At 40.4% G+C, this 26,612-nt stretch overlaps 1 protein-coding gene across 1 annotated transcript in view; it reads left to right on the forward strand.

Annotated features, from left to right (window-relative positions):
- The window catches only part of BRF1 (BRF1 RNA polymerase III transcription initiation factor subunit), a 172,966-nt gene that overhangs the window by 21,711 nt on the left and 124,643 nt on the right, over window positions 1-26,612 (forward strand). Inside the window, exon 3 of the mRNA XM_039553444.1 lies at window positions 21,868-22,041. Within this exon, the coding sequence (XP_039409378.1) occupies window positions 21,868-22,041 (174 nt within the window). The remainder of the gene's footprint in view (window positions 1-21,867; window positions 22,042-26,612) is intronic.

A 26,612-nucleotide genomic window follows, 5' to 3' on the forward strand; every position in this document is an offset into this window, starting at 1 on the left:
GAGTTAACATGGCCAAAACTGAATTACAAATTGCATCCAACTGTTCTGCCCTTTTGCACGTTAACAAGTTCAAACTTCTTCCCACCGAGGCCACTCACAGCTTTCTTTCCTTCTGTCTTGTAGATCCACCCTCTCCAGCATCTGCTAAACCATGGATGTGTCCTAGCCATAACACTCACATATTTGTTTCTTGAATAAGTGTCTCTTGACTTTCGTTACTCTTCCTCTCTCACCAGAATATGCTCCAGAGCCAGGAATGTAGAAAAGTTGTGACCTGGAATGCTGAATCTTTGGTCCTTAGCTTCTTCATCAAAGAGTTTTAAAGGAATGTTGTTTTCCCATCTTGTTTGGCCTTTCACATTTGTGATTGCTGTTACTGATCACGTAACAGTTCAATAGGGAACTTTCCTGGTTTTACTAGGCTGTTGGACTTGCTTGTTACTGCTTGCTGGACCTCTGTGCTTCTGAGGCTTGCTTGGATGTCAGTAAGTGTGGGCTTTCCTGGTCCTCTGGTAAATTTCCAGCAGCGCAAGCCACAGCATGATGCTGTACTCCCTGGTGGCCGAGCCTTCAGGGTATCTCAGTATCTCGCACACTTTTCTCAGAGCTTCATCTTCCAGGGTTTGCAGGCAACTGCACTAATCGGCAAAGACTTGAAGAGATGGAAAAACATTTATTTAAGGAAAACAAACAAAAAACTTCAGGGGCTGAAAACCTACTCTTTAGCTAGCATGAGTTACTCCCAGAATTTGGGTAAGAGCAGAAGACTGTATTTCCCTGCCTGTTGCCCTCTTACTTTAGAGTTTGATTCAGAGGCCTCTGAGGAAGCTGGGTTCCTTCCCGTACTCCAGCTTCTCCTTAAGCACATGGAGAATCTCTTCATTCTCATTTGGCTAATGATACCCTGTACTTCATCATCTCCAGCTACCTTTGTTAAAAGACCTATCAAGTTCATCAGCTGATCTGGGACAACCTTTTGGTTATTCATTGATTAGTTTCTACTTGAGTTGAAATTTGAAAATTTTTATTGTCTTAAGTTTTGGCCATTTTTGTGTTTTGCTGGGGAATGATGAATAAAGTACCTGTCTTGGGGATGGTTTTGACGTGCTGCTTATCCCTATAGGGACAATATAATGGGGAAGAGTCCATGTGTCTTTTAATGAGATCTGTTACATTTCTAAAGAAGAAGATCTGGGATCTTTTAAGTAAAGAGTAGAGGATATGCTGGAGATAATGTGGTTGGATTTTGCCCAGAGACTGATTGACAACTTAAAACTTTGAGCACAGCATTCCACTGGGTTGAAATAAGTGAGTGAAGCTTTGCTGGTCTTCCTTACTCTGTTCCTGTGTTTGCTTAGCCAGAAAAGGGAAAAATTAGAAAAGGCATTTTTAAAATTTGTCGGAGGTGTTGGTTCATTCTGTATGTGACTGAGTAAACAGAGAGATTGTCCTGTGGCTGAGGACAGTCTCTGTTGCTACTTTTTCTTTTAATTTTGAAGGTTGTCTTTGAAGTTGGAAAAAAAAAAAAATTGCAGCCTAAATCAAATGAGTTAACATGACTTCTGTTGTCTTAACTAATAACTAGAAATATTTGCATGTTCAGCTCCTTTGAACTGGCCTGTTTCTGACTCTGGAGTTAAAAGCATCTTTCATGAATCCTTTGCTCTGTCTCCTCTCCTGTCTCTGCTCTGTCTCTTGGTTTATTAGCTGGCTGTGGGCAAGAGAACACTTGTGGCAGGGAAACACATATCTCTGCTTCATTTTATCAAACAAGAGAAGAAATGCCCTCTAAATTTCTGTGTGCTTGTGAAATTTTTTGGTTGGATATCAAAGTTACGGCCTTTTGTATCTCCAAAATTCTCCCTGTTAAATTTGGCAATTTCTGTGTGACACAGAGTAGCATGATACTGATCACATTTGTGGAATTCACTGATGGAGATTTATCTCCCTGCAGCCTTGTGTAGGTAATTGAAACCTGTCATTTCTCTTGAGAGCAATCCTTTACTTAAAGATGGTTTACCTAAAGGGCTAATGTTTTTTAAAACATTTGCTTTTTATAGTACTATTCACAAGGAAATGAACTTGGATATTAATAGGTTTATCTTCCTTCTTGTACAGTGTGGCAGAAAATAGGGGACTGCCTCTCTCTTTCCTCCCCCTCTAGTAATATCTATAAATTTCTGTGCTAGTAATCTGCCTCTTCTAACAAGCATCTGAATTAAGCCTTTTTTGCTTTGGAATGTTGTTAGACAAGCTTAAAATATACTCCAGGTAATGTAGCTTTGGTTTAAGTTCTATGTAACTGCTGCTCTCCTTTTTGATAATGAAAGAATATATTTGTCAGTTTTGTGGCATAGGACTGTCTTAAACATTAAAACGTGAGTTTTGAAGTGTCCGTGTCATTTTATAGGCACTATGGCTCAAAACTTGAGAGGGGGAAGGTTGTTGTTGCTTTTAAATGCTGTGTTCTCTGATAGTACTGAGTTCTTTTCATGTGTTGAAAGTGCCTGTTTGTTTTGCTCTGTGGAATAAATTGGAGTTCTGGTGATGTGACAGTACAGGAAAGCGTTCCCTAAGCCCGAGGGTCTGCCAGTGTGATTTGCTTTTAGAGCTATTGCATTTTTCTTGGAAGATTGTTTTGCTGAAATAATGGCCACAGCATTAAACTTCTGGACCTCTGCAGAAATAACAAATAACAGAAGAAATTCAGAAACTACAGGGTTCTGTATCAGATATGAAATATGTGTCAGTGTGAGCTTCCTGTATCCAGTACAGCCACACCAGCAAATTTATTAGCAGACTGACCTGTGTCAGCCCCCTGCTCAAAAGAAGAAACCACCAAAAACCTCAAAACCAAGCTCTGGTCCCAGCCTGAACAACTACTCTGTGCATGCAAGCAGGTTATCTTTGACCTGGATGATTGCAGTCCTGGGATTTGCTGCCCTCCCTGTAGGTTGTGGTGTCAGCCCAGAGGGCTGATTTGGTGTGGTGTGTGGGTGGGAAGGAGCTGTTGTTTAAAGGGTTGGGAGCTCCTCAACCATTGCCATCAGACTGCTGCAGCTCTGGAGTCCAGTTCCATGGATAGGCACCTTGTAACAGCAAAGCCAGTTCGATCCCAGCCTTTCCCATCCCTCAACTGCCCCTTGCCACTCCCTTCACCCAAATGTGCTGGGCCTTAGCTTGGGCAATGCATCTCTGTACTGGGACAGTGAAAAGATCTGGGTTTCACAAGCAAAATAGAAAAATAAAAAGAACCAGCCCTTTTTTTCTTTTCCTGTTTTCTTTTTATCATTTCACTCCTCCACATGCCACCATACATTGGAGGAGGGAATGGGTGACGTAGAGATGAGCAGGAGCCTCTTAAACCAGTTCTGCAGCAGGAGAGGCTGAACGCAGAGCTGCGTAGTGAGCTTCTCTCTCTTTTGCTTTTTTCTCTTAGGTTTTCTAAAAACATTTATTTATAACCCACTGTCCTGTTACGTTCAGTCCTGCACAGTCAGAGTGAAAAAAGGTGTTTTCTGTTCTTTTGGCTTGACTTAATATGAGTGGGAAGATTTTAGAAATGTTCTGTTCATTGACTGCTGCTAGCAGATGGATGCTCTCCGCTTGAAGTGCCTCAGGCCTTGATATCTTCCGTTTTCTCCCCCTCCCTCCTCCCAGCACACACCCTGGAGTGTGCAGGCTGTGCTAATTTAGTCACAACTTTAAAAGGAGTGATGAAGAAGAAATGCTCAGCTCTAATAGAATTCTTGTCGCTCGTGACATCTTTGGGGAGTACATTTTCATTTCAGGATCCCTAAGGATTTTTTCCAGCAATGTGTATTAGATATTCTGCAATGCTTCGATGGAGCAGCACTAAAATTTGTGATGCATTTTAGGACCAAAATGCTAATTCTGTTTATATATATTAATCAGTTCAGAAAATACAGCATACATGACATCCAGTTTGATATTTTTCAAGTATTTTAGTAACCCAGGCGTGACTGTTTCTGGTTCTGAGGTGGCTTTTCCATTTCTCTGAACCACAAAGCAAACCTTTAGACAATCATTTCGTTAACCTAGTATGTTAAAACATTTGAACCAATTACTGTATTTTACGAAACTGAGTGTTCCTATGTAAAGAGTTTTCCTTACTTAACATTAGAAGTCATCTGACGCTAGGCCTGAGGAGTTTGATTAATTTTTTAACAGAATCACAAAATGTTACCATTTTCTGGTTAAAATTGCGTGTATTTTAAATGGAAACAAATGACAGATTATACACCACCAGACTTAAACAGATTATACACAACCAGACTGTTCTTCTATGCTGATGACTATGCCTTAACTTAGGGGATCTGTTCAAAATCCTGTACAGCTTCAATCACCAGATGGTGCTGTTATACACTGCTCAAAACACGCCTGGAAAGTAAGTTTCAGTTCTGCCATTGCCATACTTACTCAAGTGTAATTTCACGGGAGGAGTGGTGAGATAGAGAATTTCTTTCTTTAACCATGCCTTTAAAGTAGAGCCTTTCGTGAAAATTTTGGGTTTGCTCTTGTGTGAGCTGCTTAGAGCAGAATTTTCTCCCACATGGTTTATGACCATGTTTGATGTAAAAATGTTACGTGGGATAATTTAGGAGGTTGGATTCTGGGTGTGTGGGACCATATCTGGACTCTGAGCCAGTGTGATTCCTTCTTGGGTGCTGAGATTATGAAGGTTTGCAATAAGGAATGAAGGAGCATAACAGGCAAGTACTGAGTATTTTAGCAAAGGTGAAAGGCTGAAGAGTGATGTCTCTTCATAAGCCGGACATAACCTGTTTCATGAATGAGATGCAATTTAACCTGGTTAATTAGGAATTTGGAAGGGCAAGAACTCCAGTCTGCTCTGGAAAGACTCTCTTTAACAAAAGAAATCCAGGCTCCTAATGCACAGTTTCTTTTCAATGTATTCAATAAATGTAATGCTTTTCCTTTTATTTAGAAAAAAACTTGAAACATACATATAAATGTAGTAAATTTTTTTCCCCTCAGCAGTTGTAAAGTAATTAGAGTTGTAAAGAAAGTTGCTTTTTTCCTAAGGCTTTGCAGAACTGGTTGTTTATGGTTAGACATGAAATGGGAAATCATGAGTTTAAAGTTGCAAACTATTCCTTTAGATGAAGATGTTTTCCCCCTCTTTGTACTAAAATAATTGAATCATTTTGGACAATAAAACCAGCTAAGTACTAGGCTACTTAGACTAAACCTAAGTAGTGCTAAACATGTAGATAGAAATGAAGGAAGTTTAAGTAATTGCAAGAGGGGGGGAAGAATTCTCAAATGCATATCCCTCCTAAAGGCATTATTATTGCTGTAATTTTAGATGTAATTTCCTACATTAAGAATGTAACACTTGAAAAATGAATGTAATTATTTCCTACACAGAGATTTTTCTTTTAACTTTGTTTGCTATAGAAATCATAAGCAAATGACACTTACAAAGTAGAGAGAGAAGTACAGCGTGGTCTCCTCAAACCCAGGCTCCAGTGTGGCAGGGAGTTGGGTTTAGCATACTTAAGCTTGGTTTTGATCCATGCTGTGTAGACCTGCCCTGGATGTCAGCAGGAGCTGTATTTGCTTAGCATTATTGTTTGGGACATCAAGTATGTACCTAGAAGCTGGCTTTAATCACCAAGATTTAAAGCCTTCATGCTGTTACAACAAAGCTGTCCCAAACAAACACAGTGAAAATTAATTGGAAAGGCAATTGATTGCTTAGGTGTTTAAAGTCAGTTCAGAGGATTCCTGTGTTTTCAACCAGAAGAGGCTTAAGTTTGAACAATAGAAAAATCAAAAATGGATCTTTCTTCAAAGAAAGGTCATTAGCACTGAATGCAACAAAACAAATGGCTAATTATATTCAAATGTGTGACTCCCTAAGAAGTTATAATATGTGAATGAGCATATAAATGATTTTTTAATAAAATCAGTTAGGAATGGGATTTTTAGGAGAAAGCTGTATGCTCTTCCTTTATGTGCCCTAATACCACTCAGTTGATTATTTGTACTTTTGGGTAGGATATTATGAAATGCATAATATTAAGAAAGCAGTTTAGGATCACAGTTCCAGTCTCTGGGATATAAACAGAGCTCGGTTCATGGAATGACTTAGGATGTACAGGAATTACACCCACACCTTCTCCTGTATGGTTGTCATTCCTTAGAGAGAATGTATTGATTAATGTTTCCATTGTACCTTAGGCTATTTGATTGCTCTTATAAATCAGTATTCAGGGAAAGCATTCTGTGCATTTTTACAGTAGGAATCATGAATTTGCTACTTTGCTCTGTAGTCCATCTGCTTAGGATGAGTTTCTGAGAATGGGTTGCTCTGCAGACACTGGTCATTAGGTCTGGTCTGCAGCTTGAGGGTTTTTTTGATAACAGTACAGAACTAAGAAACTTGAGGTTGCTTGTTTCCTGTCCTTACAAAATTGATGTATAAGACAAAGCCACCTTCAAAGTCCTTCCGTTTTAGAAAGCATCACATTATCTTGTCTAAAAGGGAGACATAAATATTGCAGTTTCCAGCCACGCTCTCACGGGTTAGCACCAGGTGCTAAAGCATGGGTGATCATCCTTAAAAGTCATCCTGGTACTTATTTCCAGAGTTTGGCAGAGCCAGCTGATGCATTTCTGGTTCCACTGGGCTTGTGTGCATATACATGCAAGCTCAGACAGATGCATAGAAATACTTCTACATGGGAAAAAACAATTTTTAAATTAGATTAGGAGATGGATGAGTTTGCTCATGGCATGTAGTGACAGGACAAGGGGGAACGGCTTTAAGATGAAGGGACGGTAGGTTTGGATTAGATATTAGGAAGAAATTCTTCCCTTTGAGGGTAGTGAGACACTGGCTAATGCTGCTGAAGTTGTGGCTGCCCCATCCCTGGAAGTGTTCAATGCCAGGTTGGATGGGGCTTGGAGGAACCTGGTCTAGTGTCCCTTCCCATGGCAGGGGTTGTTAGAGCTTGATGATGTTTAAGGTCTGTTCCAGCCCAAACCATTCTGTGATTCCATGATGCTTCTATCCTTTTAGACAAAGCATAGAAATTGTGTGTTACTGAAGAGCTGTGCTCAAGGCTTGTGGCTGCACTTCTTGCCAAGGCTTGTCTCACTTCTGTTCCTTGCTCTGGCTGATGCCTGTAGAAAACTGTTTGTTTTTTTCCCTTGGGTTGTGTCTCAGCACAAAATCTTAAGAGCACAGGGAGCTGGTGCAAGGGGTGGTGGTGGGATGGATGGGAGGGTGTTGGATTTCCCCTTTCAACTGTCACTGGCAATTTCATCCTCTACTGTTTTACCTGATTTATTTATTATGAAAGAAAAAAGTAGATTTCTTCTAATCCAAGAAGGATTGGGAAAATACTCTTACAAAAAATAAAATGGTGAAAAGTACAGGCTCAGCTGGTCCAGTTGAATCTAGTCTTCACGATGAGGTTTTTGTGTATTCTCTCCTGCTTTTTACCCTACGTTTGCTGTGGAGTGAAGAGAGGAAAACAGACTTTATATGAAAACGCAGTAAATCACTAATAGCTCTTAATTTATCATTCACTCCTCTCTAATTACCAGCCTCCATTTTAAATGTGAGATGAATCCTCACAATTTGCTAATCCAAATTCATCCTCATTTTCAAAGGTGAGGATGAAGCTGTCCTCCTATTGTCAGCAAATCAGCATCTATAAATTAGGAGATGTTAGAGGGGTTGCCTTATTATCCTGAGCCCCATGCAGCTTGCCAAATCCAAGCAGGTGTTATGTTTGCTTGCTTCCCTGGTTGTGAAAGCTCAGGGAAAATAGCTAGAAATAAAATTATTGAATGTCAGCAGAAATCTTGTAAGTGATTTCATAGCAGTACTAATGTGGGTGAATAGCTTTGCAAATACAGTCCCTTTCCACCTTAAAAATTTTTTTTTTATATCTAAACGTTTCTTCTCTTTAGAAAGTAGGAGGTGGGGAAATAATCTGACATATTTAGCTACATGAAATCCTTGTTTTTAAACTTAAAATACAAGGAAAATAATTTACAAGGTTGCTTAGTGATACTGTGGGAAAATGTGTATCTTGAGACTATTCAAAGGCATCTCAAAGTAGATTTAGAAACTATGGTTCCTGACAAGCACTAGAAAAAAAAAATACTGCTTCTGGTGCAAGCTGAATCAGTCCTTGAGCGTGTCAAGAAAGAATACCACTTTTCAAGTGATTTTTGGAACAAATCCAGGGTGCTTGTGAGGTGACGTTTGTTGTCTGAGTGGTCTGTGTTATTCCAGCTGGCCTTATACTAAAAGTTAACTCTTGCTTGCTGCCAGCTTCTTTCTTGAGGGCAAATGGGTATCTATAGCTTTGGTCAAAATAAAGTTGTTAGACATCCTGTGGATCACAAACATACTTCTGTCTCTTTGTGTTCTCTGTCCATGGTGAGTCCACCATGCATTGATGGCAGATGGTCTCCTCAAGGGTAGTTTGCACCCTATTCTAGATCTGGGGGAACTGGGAACAGAAAAAAATGTTCATTTTGCAGGATTACAGCGGTGCTCAGATGCTCTTTTTGCCATTTGCTACACAGTTTTCTTACTACCTGTGTGGGTAGTTTGTTTCCCCCACTGCTTGTTACTTTTTGATCTGACACATATAACCAATTTCATTCCAAGATCGTTGCAGTGTTTGATTCCAGGTTTAAGAAGAAGAGGAAACTTGATGTTGATGAAGGTTTTTGACATAGGGGGGAAAAAAAGCTTTGAGGTTGTTTTGGATTTCTGAGAAACACTGATTAGTCATGCCAGCAAAGTCGAGTTGTGGGATTGCAATGACACTGAATATTAGATACCAGATTCAATATCCTAAGAAAACTTCAACAGAAGATAAAGGGGAGCATAAGGGAGTGTAAGCAGTTACATGGAAACAAAAATCAAGTTCTTAACAAAGTACATTTGGAATTAATTGTCTCTTCTGCATTTTGCAGCAGGAGTCAAAGGTTGTCACCTGCCTCCGTGGCTCAGTCAGGGAATAGTGTGTGGTTTTCCATCTCCTCCAGAAGCACTCCCTCCCTGTTAAGATAAGAAGGATCCTTGTGTCAGATATCCATTCCTGATCCAGTCTGTAGAAGGCATAAGAGGGAGACGACATAATAACAGCCACTTGCAACAAGATGTTGTTAAAGTTTGAGTGCTCTGATTTCAAAATGATAGCAGGCACTGTTACTGGAGGGTAAAACCACAGTTGATTTGAGGCCCTCAGAAATGTTTGGGTGTGCCAAGTTCAGCTTCCTATCCATAGGGGCATGGCTTTCAGTAGGAGTTGAGTGCTTAAGATAATAAAAGCTGGATTAAACAAAGCAGCACCCATACTTGTTGTCGGACAATAGGATGGCATTTGACCATAGAGAAATGTGAATTTGGTGGGTCCTGTTGCTGTTGTAACTGCCAGGGACATGGATACGTGGATGTAATGTTATTTTGGACAAAGCTAGGCAGAATTTCATCAGCCTGTCTGCTTTTCATAACACTTGAGTAAAATACAAAAGGTAGGAAGGGGCAGATTATAATTGTTTTGCAGAGGGAAAACATGGTCCTTGAGGCTGATTAATGTAGCAGTAGAACTTCTGAGGCCTTCAGTGAGGAGCTGCTTTTAGCATAAACAGGTCTGAGACAGGCAATTGATTGAAGTGTTTGTTTATTTTTGTGGGTCTTGAAATAGGTCAGTAAATAGAATTTACCCTGTGGACTGTATCGAAGCAATATGTTAGTTAGGTTTGAGATGATGCTGATGTTAAGCAATTCCTTAGGGCAGCTTCCTTGATTGCAGCTCCACAAGTCAAAGAAAAAGCTCATTTTGGTGTTGGCAGCACCTGTCTGATTGAAACTCTGAGGCAGCTTGTGTTTTACAGTCAGCTTATTTAAAAAAAAAAAAATTCTAAACACTGTCACTAATCAGAAAATGCTATGAAATTTAGTCCTGTCTGTAGTCAGACGAGGGCAATATTACATTCAGTTAGGTTGTTCTCTCAACTGCTCTTAGAACTGTTTTGGGGGGTTGTTACAATCAATACTCTTTCTTGTGTTGAGCATCCTGCAGGAGCAGTGGCAGTATCAGGGGAGATGAATCTATGTCTCCTTCAATGAGATCCGTTAGGTTGCTGCATAGCAATCATCACATAAATCCACTGATTTCTGCTTAAGTCTTTAGTCAGTATGATCTCTGGTAGCTATTTTTCACCATACCATATTACCTAGAGGAAAAGGAATTAATAATGCATCTAGTCTTGGATACGTATGTTTAATGGATGATCTCACATCCTATCTTGGAGTCAGACTGCACAGAAAAAATCCTGTTGTAATTGATCTTTGAGGTTCAGCACATAAAGAACAGAAAAATGTAACTGTGCTTACCTAAAATTTTCTTTAACTACTAAGGACTGGCACACAGGAGGTAAGTGGATCATCTAGAAGAGCAAAGGAAGTTGGTATCTGAAGATTTGGTTATGGAGAAAATTTCTCAGATTTTGTTGCATGAACAAGTGTTGTTTTTTGGGGTTTTTTTTTGTGGGATGTGCTGTTAATAAAATGTTTAATAAATAATACAATTTAATATTTAATAAACGTTTAATTTAGGAAAACTAGAATGGAGTGGTGACTGGAAAAAAAAATTAAGAGGCAGAAACTTGAGTAGGTGGATCTTTGCTGTCCAGGTCAGGCTGTTCTGTGTGACTGACAGTGGGTCAATTGTTGTTCTGTGTCAGACTGAGCAGGCTGAGGTGGCTATTTGGGGAGGAAAGGGTAGAGGAATTCTTTTTCCTTATTCTGTGCACTCAGAATACAGAATGATTCTGTCATGCAAAGCAGCCTCTCTCTGAAGGTTACAATTTTGCAAAAGCATAAGAACTTCCTTTAACCTAGTAAATCATCTTAGCCCATTTTTCTTGTATAGCATCATTCCATATCATGAATTTTTCTTGTGTTTTGCCCTTACCGATTCATATGTTCCAAGCAGTGGGAGTTTCCACCAGTTCCCTTGGGAAACTATTATGAGGTCCAGTGAGTTTTGTTGTAAGGTCCTGTTAACGTAGTGCTTACATTTTCCATTAATTTCATGTTATTAGCCCTTAGGCATGAACTCATGCTTGTATCTATTTATGGCTTAAACTTCCCTCATCTTCCAGAAATCTAGTGATCTTCTGCTCTTCTCTTAACAAGTCATGTCTGATAATTAGGTGAAGGTTCTAAGTTCAGTCTCTGGGTCTTTAAACACCCACCCCCTCTCTCCCAGCCATGTTCTTAATCTTTTATTCTAGGGTAATCAGGGCTCCAGAGGAGAATCAAGTCTAGTGAGAATTTCCTCATCTCAAACAGTTGTTGATGTATGACATCCTGTACATAAATAGTAGCCTCCTATAAATGGAAGGCATCACAAACATACAGATAAATATTATTCAAATATGCCAAATGTTTTCTAAGAGGGCCATGTTGGCTCTCTAGAAATATGTAGATGGCATTGTAGTTTTAATTCTTTACCGAAACAGTCTGTACATCTGACTTACATAAATGTTATTTTTTAAAGAAATACAAGGCTGTTCCTGAAATATGTGCATTCTGTCTTTAAACATAAATCTCTTTCCAACTCCAGGCTGAAGTAGATACCACGAGAGACTGACTTGATAAATGGTATCACTGATTCACTACATGGTTTAGCTGAGATTTGTGGCAACCTTCACTTATGCTTAGTTTAAAAAGGAAGGAAATGCAAAGTTGAGGCTGAAGCCCTGTCCATAATGTCTTCTGTCATCTCTGGGCAGTACAGAGGTGCAATTACCAGGGGCAGCTGTAGCTTTGATCTAAATAGGCCATTTGTGGTGCTAAAGGAGAGCAGCCCCTGCAGAATCACACTGCTTGCATGAATGCTGTAGCTGATGGACTCAGCTGCCAGGGACAAGCTAAAGGTGGAATTTAATTCTTTAGCTGCAGCCTGGATAAAGATTGATGCTGTCTTACCTAACTGCCAGGTTTCTTATCCCTTCTGTATAAAGGAATAAGTATTTGACCACTCGTCAGCTTCATATAAAAATGCCTTAAATAAGTATTAACCTAATACAGTCTCTCTTGCTTTTGTAACAGCTCTGTGCCTTTCCCAGCTTGATTTCAGTTCTTCTCTCTTTCTGCTTCCATTTTTAGATCATGTTTTATCTCTTATCCCTTTGATATCTCTAATAACTCCTTCTTTTTCTTCACCCCCTCATCTACTTCTCTCTGCATCCTTTTTACCTTGATGCCTTCTCACTGTATTTGCATGTTTTTAGATGATCTAAGAAATTTGCCAATTAGTTGATATTTATGAAATTTTTACTTTGGAAATGACTGTGCCATCTTCTTTGACTGCCAGTTGGATAGGGTCTGGATGTGAAGAGAGTGCCCTTCGTTAGATTTGTATGTGGAATTATAGGGGAAGGAAAAGGAAAGAAAACCCCAAAGCCCAAAAAACAAACCCCCACTACAAAAATCAGAGCCCCAAAGTAGCTTTGGGCTCACAGGCCTTTTTCAGTCCCGAGGAAGCAGCAGCAACCTTAAGTAGAGGCTGAGAGCAGAATGGGTATTAGTCTCTGTCTGTGCAGTCCTTCCTGCCTGCACAGTTGGATGATGGAGAGTGGAAATAACTTACCACTAACAGTTGTATTTTGACAGAACAACTGGTGTGCAGAGGAGCAGGGCTGAACCCTAGGTGAGGATAATTGTCCTGCACATGTCTGAGGACAAGTAAATTCTCAGACATGTTATAAAAGGTGAGTGTTAAAGGTGGACAAGGAAAGTAGGGAAGATTCACAGGGATGCGCAGGGGCCTCTTGGCAGGAAAAGGGAAAGGCTGGACTGGCTTTTATAGCAGGGAATATGGATTAAACAGGAAGGTTGTTTTTGTTTGGTTTTTTTTTTAAACAATCTTAGTGTGTGTGACCTTATCTAATGGTTGCTGCAGTGCAGCTGGGAAGTGGTAATTGTTCAGCTGTGGTAACTCAATTACTTCTGCTCCTGTCCCTGTCCCTTGGTCTCAGTGGTGGTTCTGGCCAGGGGATGCCATCAGCTCCTGCATCCTCCTCGTCCATGTGGAGCTCCATGTGGAGCACCCTGACTCCCGGGGCTCCTGTCAGCTTCCATGGTGTTTGCAAGGCTGAAAAATGGCTCCTGTCAGCTTTCAGTCTTCTGTGCCTCGCAGAAGCCCCGATCTGCAGGGAAGGCAGGAGAGCTGGCTGTCAGCGAGCAGATAACACTGCACTGATTTATATGCTGCTCGCATCTGCAAAGTTTTCCACTGCAGCAATGGATCCCTTTGTGTTCAGTCTTCATTTTTGTTTTGTTTTAAAGATTTTGATAACTTTTACCAATAGGCAGTGGAATTTTTTTCCTGTATTGTGCTGTATTCATGAATTTTTTTATCTGTGTAGATTGATGACAATTGCTTGTTAGTTAAATGTTTTTTGCTTTGTAAAAGTATGATATAAGTTCAGTCTTTCTCATAATGATAGAATTGCAAGTTTTTAAAACTTCCAAAAAGTGGTCTTTTCAAAACTGTCAGATTATGTCGTGAGCAAATATTTTTCTTTCTTTTTCCTGCAGTGATGTAGAAATGATTTTGGGTGGTTGAAGGTAGTGCTTGGATCAGCAGTAATGCTGTGTGACAGCAGAAATGTTCCATTTCTTGTTGTGACAAGAGTAACAACTGGTAATTGATAAGTGTATGGAAAAGCTTTAAATGTATATAGATATAGAAAAATCTAAGAATAACTGTCATGTAAGATGTAATTAAAAAAAAAAAAAATAAAATCACTGTCCAAACAATACAGAGGAAGATGAAAGCAAGGCCTAACTGGTGGTGCTTTCAGAAGGAAATCTTGCATGTCCAAAAGCTACCACTATCTACAAGTTCTTGGTGTTTTAAATTTTTCTTTCCAATTTCCTTAATGTGAGACAGGTAAGGGTTATGCTACATTAATCATACATGTGCTCACAGTTCTTGCCAGTAGTGCAGCTTTCCAGCTGTTTCAACTTTGAAACAGCTGCAAATCTTCTGCAAATAAAAAAATTCAGTTAGCTAAACTTTCAGATACAAAAAAGCCCATATTTGCTTTCTTCCAAAATGAATCTGAAATGACCTGAAGCATTCTAATAGACAAATAATTAATGAGCACGATAGCATTTGTTTAAACTGTGGTAAGTCAGACTTCTGTGTAAGCTGCCTTGTATGGGAGGAGCAGCGAGGGCTGGGAGCAGTAGCAGGGAAGCAGGAGGAAGCGTAGGGATAGTGTGTACTTTTCTCTTTGACCCATTTAGGCTTCAGTCTCACATTTGCTTTGAGTTGATCCACGTGTATGTGGCTGTTGACAGCGTTTCTCCTCTCCTGTGCCACATTCTGCTGCTGTTAGGGCTTGGGAGGGTGCTTGTTGAGTTACATGAGGGAACTGGTCCAAATGAAAATTCAGCTTTTTTTGTTGCTTGGGTTGATTTTCAGCACTGCAGATTCCCTCATCTGTATCAGTGTGTGGCCATGTAAATATCATGTTGGAGGTGGGAACACTGTCTGCAGGAACAGCTTGGACTTTAGCTTCACTTAAAACAGTCGTGATCCAATTCTTTCAATGCTAGTGAATCAACAGATAAGGGTTTTGTTGGGGTTTTCTTGCTTTTGTTTTCTTTTAATGTCAGCATTGACTATGGTTTCCCAACGTGACACCATAGGTGAAGTTCGGTAAGGACTTTATGAAGAAGCAGTTCTTTAGCTGTGCTGAAAAGAATAATTAAGTGGGGTTAAGAAATGAGCAAGCTGCTGTCTTGAGGATGATGGGCAAGATTAGCAATAGGTTAAGTGCAGCCCCTGCATCAACTGTATGGCTTCTAGTCTGTTGTTGAAGTGTGGGTAGCAGTTAGATGGATAATGGGAATGAAATGGCAGCAGTAGAAGGGCCACCTGTGAGGGAAGCAGAACTCCAGGAACTGAATGCAGAAAATCAGAGGAACCACTTGCAATGCCAGATTTTTCAGAGTGGGTAAGACAAATTAATTCAAATGGCCAGTTGCTGTATATGCAAAGAGGCTCTCCATGTGGGAGTGGTATCATAGGATCAGGGAATGGAAAACGTTCCTGAGGAGGGGGGTGGGAGAACTTACGTGGGTGCTTTGCAGGCCTGCTTTGGCATTAATGGAATACAAGGGCCAATTTTGAGGGAATGAATCCTTAAAGAAGTATGGATAAGTGCTGAGAAGAGATGTTAACAGCAAATTTTCTAGGTGAAAGAAAAGTAGCTTAGTATCAAATATTTAAAACGTGGTTGCAGCAGTGGCCACTATCTTGAATTTTTAAGCCATTAATCTTAAAGATGCATGGTTGTTCTCTTTAGCTGAATAAGTGAATGAGGCTTTGACATGCTCTGGAAGGGCTTTACCAGGACAGAGGGGAGCTGCACCTGGTAGATGGGGTGCTCTCATGGGAGGCTAAATGGATGGGTTGGATTGTTGTCAGTGGGCAGAGAAATTGAATACAGGTCTCTGCACTGAGATAGGCTGGGTCTGGATCTACAAAGATAAAGAGGAGGCATCAATCCTTCAGTAAACAGGTCTGGATTAAGTATTTTTTATTTCACAAGGTTATTTTTAACAGGGATCAGTTTACTGGTTTGGTTTTCTGTCCATTGCCACAAACAGTTTTACTGGCACAGTTGGTGAAATATCGCAGGGAAAGGGCCAGGAACTGTTTTATTCTGCTGAGATAACAGGAACAGAGTGTACCCTTGGGCAGTCCCTGAAGCAGGTCTGCCAGGTGACAGAGGCACTGAGGATGCATCAGTCGGAGCGGGGCCAAGTGTTCATGGGCTCCAGGTTGCTCAGCCTGGGGACTGACACATCCTGTAGAGGATGGGCAGTTCTTGGGTGGAAGAGCCTGGGTTTGGGGATGTGGAGTGCACCCACAACCAGGTGGCAAGATAGGGATTTGGAGCTAGGCTCAAGTTAGGCAGAGCATGGGCATGAGGCCAGCATGGTCATCCCTGTCCTCATGGGCCATTAGGTGTTACTGGGAATAACTCTTAGCTAACCTTGATAAAATTAAACTTGTTATTGTGCTGGGTCAGCACTGCTGCAGTGTCCTGCTGTGCTGCTACTTTTACTGCTCATTGGCTTTTTTCCTTACAGACTCACAGGGATAAAGCTGTTCCCCACTTCCAGTATTGCATGTGTGGCTGGAAATGCTTGGTGTGAGCACTTCAGCCATCGCCTCGCTTCCCTCCCTGCCTCCCCCCATCGCTTGGGCTTTAAATGTTTTCTTGTCTTTGATCACAGGACTCTACCCTTGACTGGGCTGCTGGGACCAGCCCCCATGAGTGTAGCCCCACTGACAGTCCTGGACTGTCCCTGTTGTGCCTTTGTTTGTTTGTTTTACTGATCTGTAATACAAATAACATAGAAGCCTGGCATAGAGCAAAGAGCAGGAAATTCATTCAGGCTTTGAGCTGGGAGTTGCTGAAATTGAAAGATGTGATAAAGCATGCAGAGATGCTCGCACATAAAAACTGCTCTTTTCCCCCTTTTTTTGGGGTTCTTTTGGGGAGCCTTTTCAAAGAAAGAAAAGGAATGAAAACCCAAATGCAGAACAAAATCTGCACATAAAATTCAGTTGGTAATTTGAATGCTGGAAATGAATACCCAAGTGAAAACCATATGAAATGTTTCCTTTAATAGAATCTAGTGTTTGTTACCATAACAATCCTTTTTGCAAAAGAAGGATTAGTGCTGTTAACATGACTCCATTCCCTGATTCAGGTAGCACTGGTTTCCAGGGCCCCTGGAGCAAATTGCAGAAAGGGGGGCAAATCCATATGCCTGGATTTTGATGATGCACTTCAGTATCGTAATAACAATTCATTTAGGCTCTGGCTTTGTACTGCCTGTTATTTCCCTGGAAACTTATGCTCCGTCCTGACAAGTACTATGAAATAGCAGTGTCACAGCCTTTGTCAGACTGAAGGCAAGGCTACAGATGAGCAGGCAGAAGCCAGGTAAGTGTAATGTAGAGCTGTAGCTGCTTGACATTACTGACTTTTAAGGATCAAAAAAAAGGTATGATTCCTGTTCCACAGGCGAAGAGAACAAGATGTTTCTGTAGTAACGAGATCATAAAAGAAAGAAAATTGCTTGTAAAGAATATGTCTGATTTTCCCTCTTTTTCTACTTTGCTTCTATTATAACTTAAGCTGCAGTTTTGCTTTCAGCTTCCTCTTGTGTAAGCATTTAATATAACCAAGATATTCTGCAAATCTGTTTTTTTGACAGTGATTTCTGGCCTGCACATTTTGTTTTGTAATAACGACTATTTCCTTTGTCAAAAGAATGGAAATTATCTGAAATAAAAGGATAGTAGCATTCAGTGGTCCTATCTGAACTTGTCACTTCAGGTCTGCTGTGCCAGTTCAAAGCACTGAGGTTGGCATCAGATGAGAAGATGATGGTATTTCTTTTAGCATGCTGGGAGTAGATGGATAGAAACACTTTTTTTTTTAGTAGGCTTGGAACTAAAAGCTGAAAAGGGCCTTTTGTTTTTTGCTGCAGATTCAGGAGCGTGATAAACTTTACTACTTGGTAGCCTGGGAACTTGATTTTGTGTGTTGATTACAGAAGTGCAAACTTCTCTCTTTCTCTCACTTCCCCCCTGCCTCCCCCTCCACCCTGATGGTGTGATGAGCCTTTGAGAAATAAATGGGAATTGCGTGGTGTGTGCTGTATGCATCGCAAAATTTCTGTAGTTTCTAGACTTTTGTTCTTTTGCTCTTTAAAGGAAAATTTATTGCTGCTTTACTGGTGAAGGAAGGGGGAGGATTTTTGAAACCTTGTTGTTGCGCTTGTCCTGACTTTTTAAAAAGATACTGTTCCCTGCCCTTCTCCCAAAGGTACTTAGATACCAATTTTCTTGACATCACTAAATTGCAAAGGCAGCATGAAGTGTGAGCTTTGACCTCAAAGGTGCTATTTCTTGTGGTTTAAAATAAGAATCCCAGCATCTGTCAAAAACCTGTAAGGCCCAAAAGAAGCAATGCCTATTTCAAGTTACTAATAAAAAATGCATCTACTAAGAGACTTGTTTTACCCCTGTATATTTTGTGTTATAACTTGTGCTTCTGCATAGCAATTTGGAAAAAAATGCAATATTTAATTCTGACTGTTCCACATGATGATATTCCTTTATTGTACTGAGATAGTAGCTGCAGGTTTTTAGAGCAGGGTCACATTGAAACTTTTAAAAAAGCTGTCCTGCAGGATAAAATGGATAAGAAAGTCAGGAAGGTATTGTTCTGAGTGTTCTATAATCCAGAGCACAGCAGGGTTTGAAGGTGTGTCAGTTCTTTTCCATCTAGTAGAGCATCTCAGTTCATTGGAGTTTGTAACATTGTGGTGGAATCGGGTGAACACTAAGGGGAGCAGATTGCTAATAAATTGCACTATTGTTAGATATTCCCACTGTTTCAGCTGAGATCCTCAGATCCTCAGGCTTGTTGCATCCTTGCAGCTGGCTGGACCAGCTCACTGGGACCATATGGTGAGAGTGGCAGTGCGGGCATTGCCGGCCGTGAGGGCTGATGGAAGCCATGCTGAGAGTCAGAGCAAAGAGGGAGACGGGAGGGAAACAGCAGCTGCAAGGGTATAAAATGCCACCCAGCTAGCGAGGAGCAGTGTGGGAGTGGGAGGATGTTCAAGGGCTGATCGCCATAATGCAGTGCTGTAGGTCTGCTGGAGGGAATTGCTCATCTTCCCAGCCCTGGAGCTTGCAGCTGCTCGCAGCTCCTCCCCGCACTGACCCTCTTGCTGGGGGAGCAGTGTCTCGATGCTTAGCAAGGGTTGTGGCTGCCACTGCTCAGTTTTGAGGACTTCTCATGTTGAGGACTGGCAGTATGAATATTTGGACTCTTTTCTTGTTTGTCACCAGTAACTGGAGCATTGGATAGAGAATTTATTTTGATCAATTGTCTTCTTAAGCCAAATTTCTCTATGTATGAACATCTGCTCTTCAGATACCAACAGATTAAATCACTGTATTTATAGTTAAATAAAATATTATGGAGGCACATTTTTCAGCTCTGGAAATGTCACATTGACAAGCTAGGCAGAAAAGGTTGGAAGTCACAAAATAACATACTTTTGGTTGTCAGCTGACTGGGGTGAGGGCCCTCTACAATGGTTTGGTTGTGTGCTGCAGTACCGGGGTGACAGCCATCTAGCTGATATCTGCCTTTTCTTGGGCTCTGTGAAGTACCTTCTTGAATCTGGGAAGGAACCAGAAGGAGTAAAAGGTATCTTGAAGGTCCCTGTGGAGAAATCTAGAAGCATGATTGCTAATGCTAACTTTTCCAGCTATTTTTTTCTTAGTGTTACATAAGATACCAGAAAAATAGAATTTTGTTGTCGTGTTAAATTCAAGGGGTGGAGGTGGTGATGGGGAAACAACAAAGCTTTTGATCTTTCTTTAGTAAATAGGAGACTGGTTACAGAATGTAAATGTTTATCTTAGATGATGCTGTAAGCAGTACATTTCTTTTCTCTCTTCTAACAAATAAGGACAAAACCAAGTTAGTCATCAAGATACACATAATTTCTAAGATGATTCTTGTCCTGAATTAAGTTGTTCATGTTGGGGATAAGCAGCAGTGTAACAGTTGCCTTGTTTTTCCACAAACTGTACAACTGATATAATACCACAGAGCAGCTTGAGGGAGTCCTAGCACACAGAATTAAAGCCTTGTCTGGTCTGCAGAAGGTTGAGTAAAACATTCAGAGAAATAGCATTTCCTAAGGAGACAAGTACCTTTCTCTTAGATCTCTTTTGTATTTTTTTCAGTAGACAATTACCCCTGAAGTAATTCTACTTTAAAATATTGATGGTGAATTAAGAGCTCAGCTAAAAATGCATATATTACTCAAACAAGCATACTGTTTTCTTAAGATGGATTATGATGAATTAATTATATTCCAACATTTGAAATTAAGAAAAGGTTAAATACTCAGAATGTTAATGGTAGCTTAGGGTTGGGAGCAGCTCAGTGGTGAAAATAGTTTATGAAAGAAATTAATTTCAAGTATCTTCCTCTGTGTTATTCTTTTTTCCTCTTTTGGTATGTTCTTTGTTTTTGAAGGGAAGCTGCTTTGCTGCCACTGCAAAATGAGTTTTTAGTACTCAAGTGCATTTCTTTCCCCCCAGATGGGTATAAACTGATTCTTTCTTAGGGATAGAAGAAGCAGCATACAGGCTGTAGAGTGCGAAATAAAATTCTGGAAAGGCCAGGTGCTAGTTAGTACCTTAATTTTGGGAAGATGTGGTATTTGTATTTGAGGCTGGTGAGTGCCAGTCCAGGGCCTGCTGACAGCAGTGGAAAAACTGTTCCCCAAATGGGCTTTGGATTACCCTTGAGTAGCTTATCGTGCCCACACCTCCCTCCCATGGAGGGTGATGGATCCTTCCTCTGCTCTTACTTCTTTGCCCAGACGTGTTACACCTGGTTGACCAGTGTGCCTTAAAGGATATCTTTAATGATAAGGTGAGTGCAATAATTTCCACGTGTGCAGGAAGGAGAAGCTGCTGCTTTGCGGCAGCTCCTGTTTGGCCGGAGTCCTGCTGACCCCGGCTGCCTGGCTGGAGTCACTTCTTGTTAAAACCAGCATCTCTGGCAAAAGGTTGTTCAGAGGTGAAGCATTTTTACCATGTTATTAGTGATGATGATGTAGGGATTTGCATAAAATTAAGATGTGTGGTCTGTGCAGGAGCTGAGCCGGTGGTGTTCTGGGAAGCATCGTGTGATTGCCATTGCTTCCTGTGAGCAGTGGTGGGCACAGCAGGCACCTTTGTGCCCCTTCCACAAGCTGCTCGTGACATTCCTGAAGGAAACAGATGAGAGTTTCCTGTAAATACATGTGCTGGAAACATCTGCCCAGCACATTGAATTAAAGGATTTTTCTTGATGTGCTGTCTGACCCTGTATGCTGAGGAACTTGAGTGCTCTGTTTTCCTCATGACTTCCCCCATCTTTTTCTTAAGCTGTTTTTTCGGCACATTCTTCTGAAGCTGGAGCTGTGGGGACGGATTGGACCTTGCTTCCCGCATCTGTCCCAGCAGCTGGACCACTTCCTGCCATGAATCATCTGAAACACACTTTTTTCTTTTTATTGTTTTATTTAAGGGTGAAGGCACATTTGTTTCCTGAAGCCACAAGCTAGTCTAAGTAGTCTGGCAGACAAGCCTCAAATGAAGGCTGGGGTGTGAACGTGTTTGGAGGAAGGAAGTGCCTCCTATCATTGGGATCATAGGCAAGCCAGGAGCAGAGCTCCTTTCCTTGTGGACTTCATTTGTGGTCAGAGGAGCAGCAAACTCCATCACTTCTTGGAGAGCTGCAGCAAAATGTCTACTCTGTTTCCACATCAGTGTCAAACACACCATGACCTCTGTTTTTTGGCTACAGCTAATCAAGTGCTAATTGGCAAATGATGTTAAGGGAGAGGGGCATAATCTTTTGTCTGAGAAGTCTTGGCTATGGCTTGGATCCTCTGTGGGACTGATGTTTGTGGCCTAGTTTTACAGAGCTCATTGATTGCATGTGTTTCAATTTTAGCAGTCCAAAACAAGGCTTTTTTTTTTGTCCTGAGGAGCTGAGGCTAAATAGTTCCTGAAACTTGAGAGGTCATTGTGTTTCATAAAGAGATTAATCCAAAATCCGCCTCCTTGATTTTGTCTTAAAAAAACCCCCAATACTAAAAGACCCCAACCAAAAAGCACATTAATTTCATAGCTGTTAAGCTTTTCTTTTCTTTGTTAATTTTTCTAGGGAAGCGTCAGATTCACCATTTGGGAAACCAGCTTCAACTCAATCAACATTGTCTGGATACTGCCTTTAATTTTTTCAAGATGGCTGTGAGCAAACATCTAACCCGGGGTAGAAAGATGACCCACGTCATTGCTGCCTGTCTCTACCTGGTGTGTAGAACAGAAGGAACTCCTCGTATCCTTTCACAGTTATAAAATATAGACAAATAAAAGACCCACTTTTAGCAAGTCAGCTATCCCAGTTAGACCTTGTTTCAAATTGTGAAGAGGTAAGTGTTTAAGAGCTAACTTGGTCATTGCTGGTTTTATACATTGAAGTGAATGGGAATGTTTCCTGTGGTTCCAGTAAATTTGCTCCCTTTTAAAATGTACAGTACTTACTATTTAATGCTATAAATGTCACTCTGCCTCTCATCACTAACTCTGAATTTCTTCTTTTGCAGCACTTGCTTCAAGTATAAAATTGCACTTCCCCTGTGCTTTGCTAGGGTTTATAATTTGTGAAGTTTTTTTTTTGTTTATTTTTTCTCTTTTAAAGTAAATGACAGTTAACCCCAAACCTCCTGCAGTGTCAGCATCAAAGAACAGATTAGAGTTCCAGTGGGTTTTACATCAACATTTGTTCCATCAACATATGTGGATTTCCTTCTTTTAATACTTCCAGGAAGGACAGTATCACTTCTGTTTTAGTTTTGAGAAAAAAGGTGTTTGATAAATTGTGAAATTTGCTCAAAAATCATACAAGAAATCAGTAGCTGGAGGTGCACACAGGACGGATTTGCAAGTGAGTACTGCTTGCTTTACCATCCCTATTTTTGTCTTGGGGAACTTCATTAAAATCCACATAAACTTTAACTACTGATGACCAGCCAAATTTATTTGTTTTATGTATTTTTATTTCTTTTATATTGTGTTTCATTTGCTGGAATTCAGAGCTTAGTATCCACCAATTACTTCTGTTGCTGTGGCTCTGAGCAACCTGGTCTAGTGAAAGGTGTCCCTGCCTATGGCAGGGGGATTGGAACTGGATGTATTTTAAGGCCCCTTCCAACCCCCAAACCATTCTATCATTTTATCATTTTATAATTCTGTGTTATTTTAGTTTTTTTCTACTTTAAAATAGTATGTCCCCATCTTCAGTATTCTATTTGATTTGATGCTTTCTCTAGATTGCTGCCCTCATTCTATATTTTTGCAGTTGATCAGTTTAGCTTTTCTTTTAAGATTGAGATGATTTTTTTTGTAGTTTCAGAAACTATAGTTTCAGAAACTATATTCAGTATTCTAAAAGTAGTGCTTTCTGATAGTGTTGTCATTGTCATTGTTTTAAACAATGACAATTTGCATGTTTAAAAACCCGTGGTTTTGCAGGAATGATGGAGTTAAAAGGAAGGCTTGCTTATTACACTGGTCTTTCCTACTCTAAAGTCTCTGTGTGAACTTCGAACAGCAGCACTCTATCACTGCCATAAAGACACTGTTGATTTTGAAGTGCTACCAATATTTTGATAATATATCTTCCAGGTAACTACCTGAAAGAGGGTAGGATTAGATTAGATATTAACAAGAAATTCTTTACAGTGAGGGTACTGAGGCCCTGGCACACCCAGAGAAGCTGTGGTTGCCCCATCCCTGGGGGTGTTCAAGGACACGTTGGATTGAGCTCTGAACAACCTGGTGGAAGGTGTCCCTGCCCACATCAGGAGTGTTGAAAATAAATGATCTCTAAGGTCCCTTTTATGATTCAGTGTTATATTTATGCTCATGTCACATGTTTAAAGTAATTCATTTACAGTTGTTATTTGATACTTCTGAATGATAGCTCAGCTGTAATATGCAGATCCATTTTCCCCCACTGATAGTGGTAAAAAGCATTTGAAGAAATGCAGGCTGTAAGAGGCAGATAGGTACACTGCAGTGTACAGCCATCTGTGCAGCAAGTGTAGCTAACGTGTAGCAAACAAATAAAGCAAAAATAATTTACTTGTTTTTTAACCTTCTTTAAAGTATTTCAGCATGTATCTCACTTATGTGCAAGATGTCCTGGTCTGGTTGACACTTAATAAATCCTTAAATGAATTTCCCAGCTTTCCTTGTTAAATGGAGATAATGTTCTGTTTGATACTTCACATAAAATACTAAAGTAAAGTATGAATAAAACTGCAAAGATGAGCTCTGTCTTTCTATATCAACAGCACAAAGTACTGCACCCTCATTTGCATGGTTACTAAAAGAGTTGTTGTGCATGTCCACATAGCTCAATTTTTTAGTGTTTATTTTTTAAAAAATCCATTACCTAAACTTAATTTTGTAGCTGATACTAAGAATTTAACCTTTGTCGCTTTGGGAGAGGGAGTTCATCCAGCTTTCGCCTGTGTTCCATGTGGTTTTGTTTGTTTGTTTGTTTGTTTGTTTTTCTATTACTATTTAAAATCCAGTGTAGTTTAAAAAACAAACCCCAGATAAATTATGGACTCTCAACACTGAAATACAAATTCCTTTTCTGGTATCTTTTCCTTTCATGAAAAACTTGAAAACTTGAGGGCTACAGGTGCAAACCTCTGACCTTTGAAATTAGAATATGTTCAAGGCTCCATAGATTAATTATGATGATTGTTATCAGCATGTTATACTTGTTCCCAGCTTAAATCTGGCAATACAGACATGGGCCACAGGAGGCAGGGGTGTTCCAGGGCCTTTGGAGCAGAGGGGCCAAGAGCAGGTGTACAGAGGATGGCCATGTGACAAAGTGCTTTAACAAGAATTAAAATGCATATTCCGGGTAATAAACTTGCCATTGGTTTTGGTCTTCTGGAGAAGGTGCCGAGGAAGGCCTGGAAAGAGGAGCAATACACTGAATACTGCTGTACAAAGGACATGCAGTATTTTTAACACTGTAACATTTAAATACACTGCTTAGCAGAGTCCCTGTAAAGCATTCATTGTCATGGTGTTCAGTTTAGAATTCTAACAAAGAAATGTGGGAGAAATTTAGGAAAGGAAGTTAAAGGCCGAAGATTAGTGACTGTATTTTAGAGGAAAGAGGTGACCTGGAAGAAGTAGCGAAGGGCAGCAGCATCCTCAGAGCTGAGAGACAGCTCACTGATTTTGGGTGGTCCAGGTGAGTTATCTGAGTGACTTGGGAGTTGTGGAGGGAAGAGACGTTACCTGGGAACAAAACAGTCTGTTAGCAGTAGAAGACATCATGTTTCTTAAAAAGTTGTGTGGTAGAAGGAGCAAAAAAGCCTGGGGAGGTACAGTGAGATGTAGTAAAGGACTGAAATGACAAGAAATGTTGTGTTCTTGTGGCAGAACCAGAGGAGTGGGAAGCATTTGGAGAGGGAAAAGAGAATTTAATTGTGTCTGCGAGTTCAGTTTGAGGGAGTGGAATGTATTTATCTGACATGGTTATCTGCTTATTCTTCTTTTTTTCATAATGTCCATGTTGCCAGCCAGCCCCTGTGAAAATGTGAGGAATACTGTAGCCAACTCTACTGGTGCAGTCTGAATTATGCCTGAATAAACCTCAGCCTGAAATAGGAAAACATTATGTTCTCCTTGGTTCTTACACATTATTTAATTAATGCAAAAATGCAAAATATTCTGGTAACTCAATTTTTTTTGATCTGAAAAAATAGTTCTAGAACTTAAGGAGAAAATACAAATTTATTTAACTGAAGAGCAGCTTCTATTTGTAATCCTTTGGAAAGTTTTGTATATATTATTTGAGATGTGAATTGATTTTACATCCATTCATGGTTTTTATTAGGTTATGTGACACAAACCCCCACAATGCAGCCGCTTTGGCATAGCTTTTCATTTGCCTTCCTTTATTGCTTGTCAGTGTTAATGTTTTCCAGGGAAAACAGCTTGCTAACTATTAGCTGGATTTGGGAGGTGTTTCATCCTTCTGATGAGTTGCCTATAAAAACTTCGATTTGTTATTCTCTTTATAAAATGTGTCTACATTATCAGTGTCACAAGTAAAGATACAATGCAAAAAAACCATCTGAAGGAGACAGTGGTTTTTAAACCCTCAGGTGTGATGGGACCTGTTGTCCCCCTCCCAGGGACTGAGGGATGCTGAGCGTTTCCAGTGACGTCTGACTTTGTCTGGCACTGCCAGCGCTCCGGGCAGTTCAGACTCTGGCTTTTAATTTGTTTCTTGGAATAGTAACAGTCCTCAGTTGTCTCTCTTTAATGTTTTGAGCAGCTTTTCCACCCCTACAATGTTTGAATGGAAACAAAGGGCGCTTTAGAGAGAGAGAGAGAGAGAACTTGGGAAGAGCCAGGCGGGGTGTTTGAGTGACCTGTGGGCTCAGCTGTAACCTGTGGCAGCCCCAGGGGCACTCAGGAACAATGACAACCTGGCCAGGATTTTCCAGGTGGGATATCAGTTTGTTTTAATCAAGGAACATTTCATTCTGTTTGTAATCCTGTCACTGTACACACCGGTTAGAAAAGCTGTACAACTGTCCACTCTTTTGTGTAGTATTTTCCAATGCTGCTACCTGGGGTCTTTGATAGCAATATTTTACATGATAAATGTCTTTTTTCCCCATACACACACACCTTTTTTATATTATTTATTTATTCTTTTCCTTTGAAGCTCTCTGAAAAATGCACCCTTAGTTGTAAACCAAATCCTGTCTTGTCAGAGCATAGTAAATAAAGCCTTTTCCACATGAGAAGAGTCCCTGCAAAGTTCCCTCACCAGCTATCTTGTGTAAACATCTCTCTGTTTGC

The sequence above is a fragment of the Corvus cornix genome, chromosome 5, assembly GCF_000738735.6.
Source record: "Corvus cornix cornix isolate S_Up_H32 chromosome 5, ASM73873v5, whole genome shotgun sequence".
NCBI classification, from domain to species: Eukaryota; Metazoa; Chordata; class Aves; order Passeriformes; family Corvidae; genus Corvus; species Corvus cornix.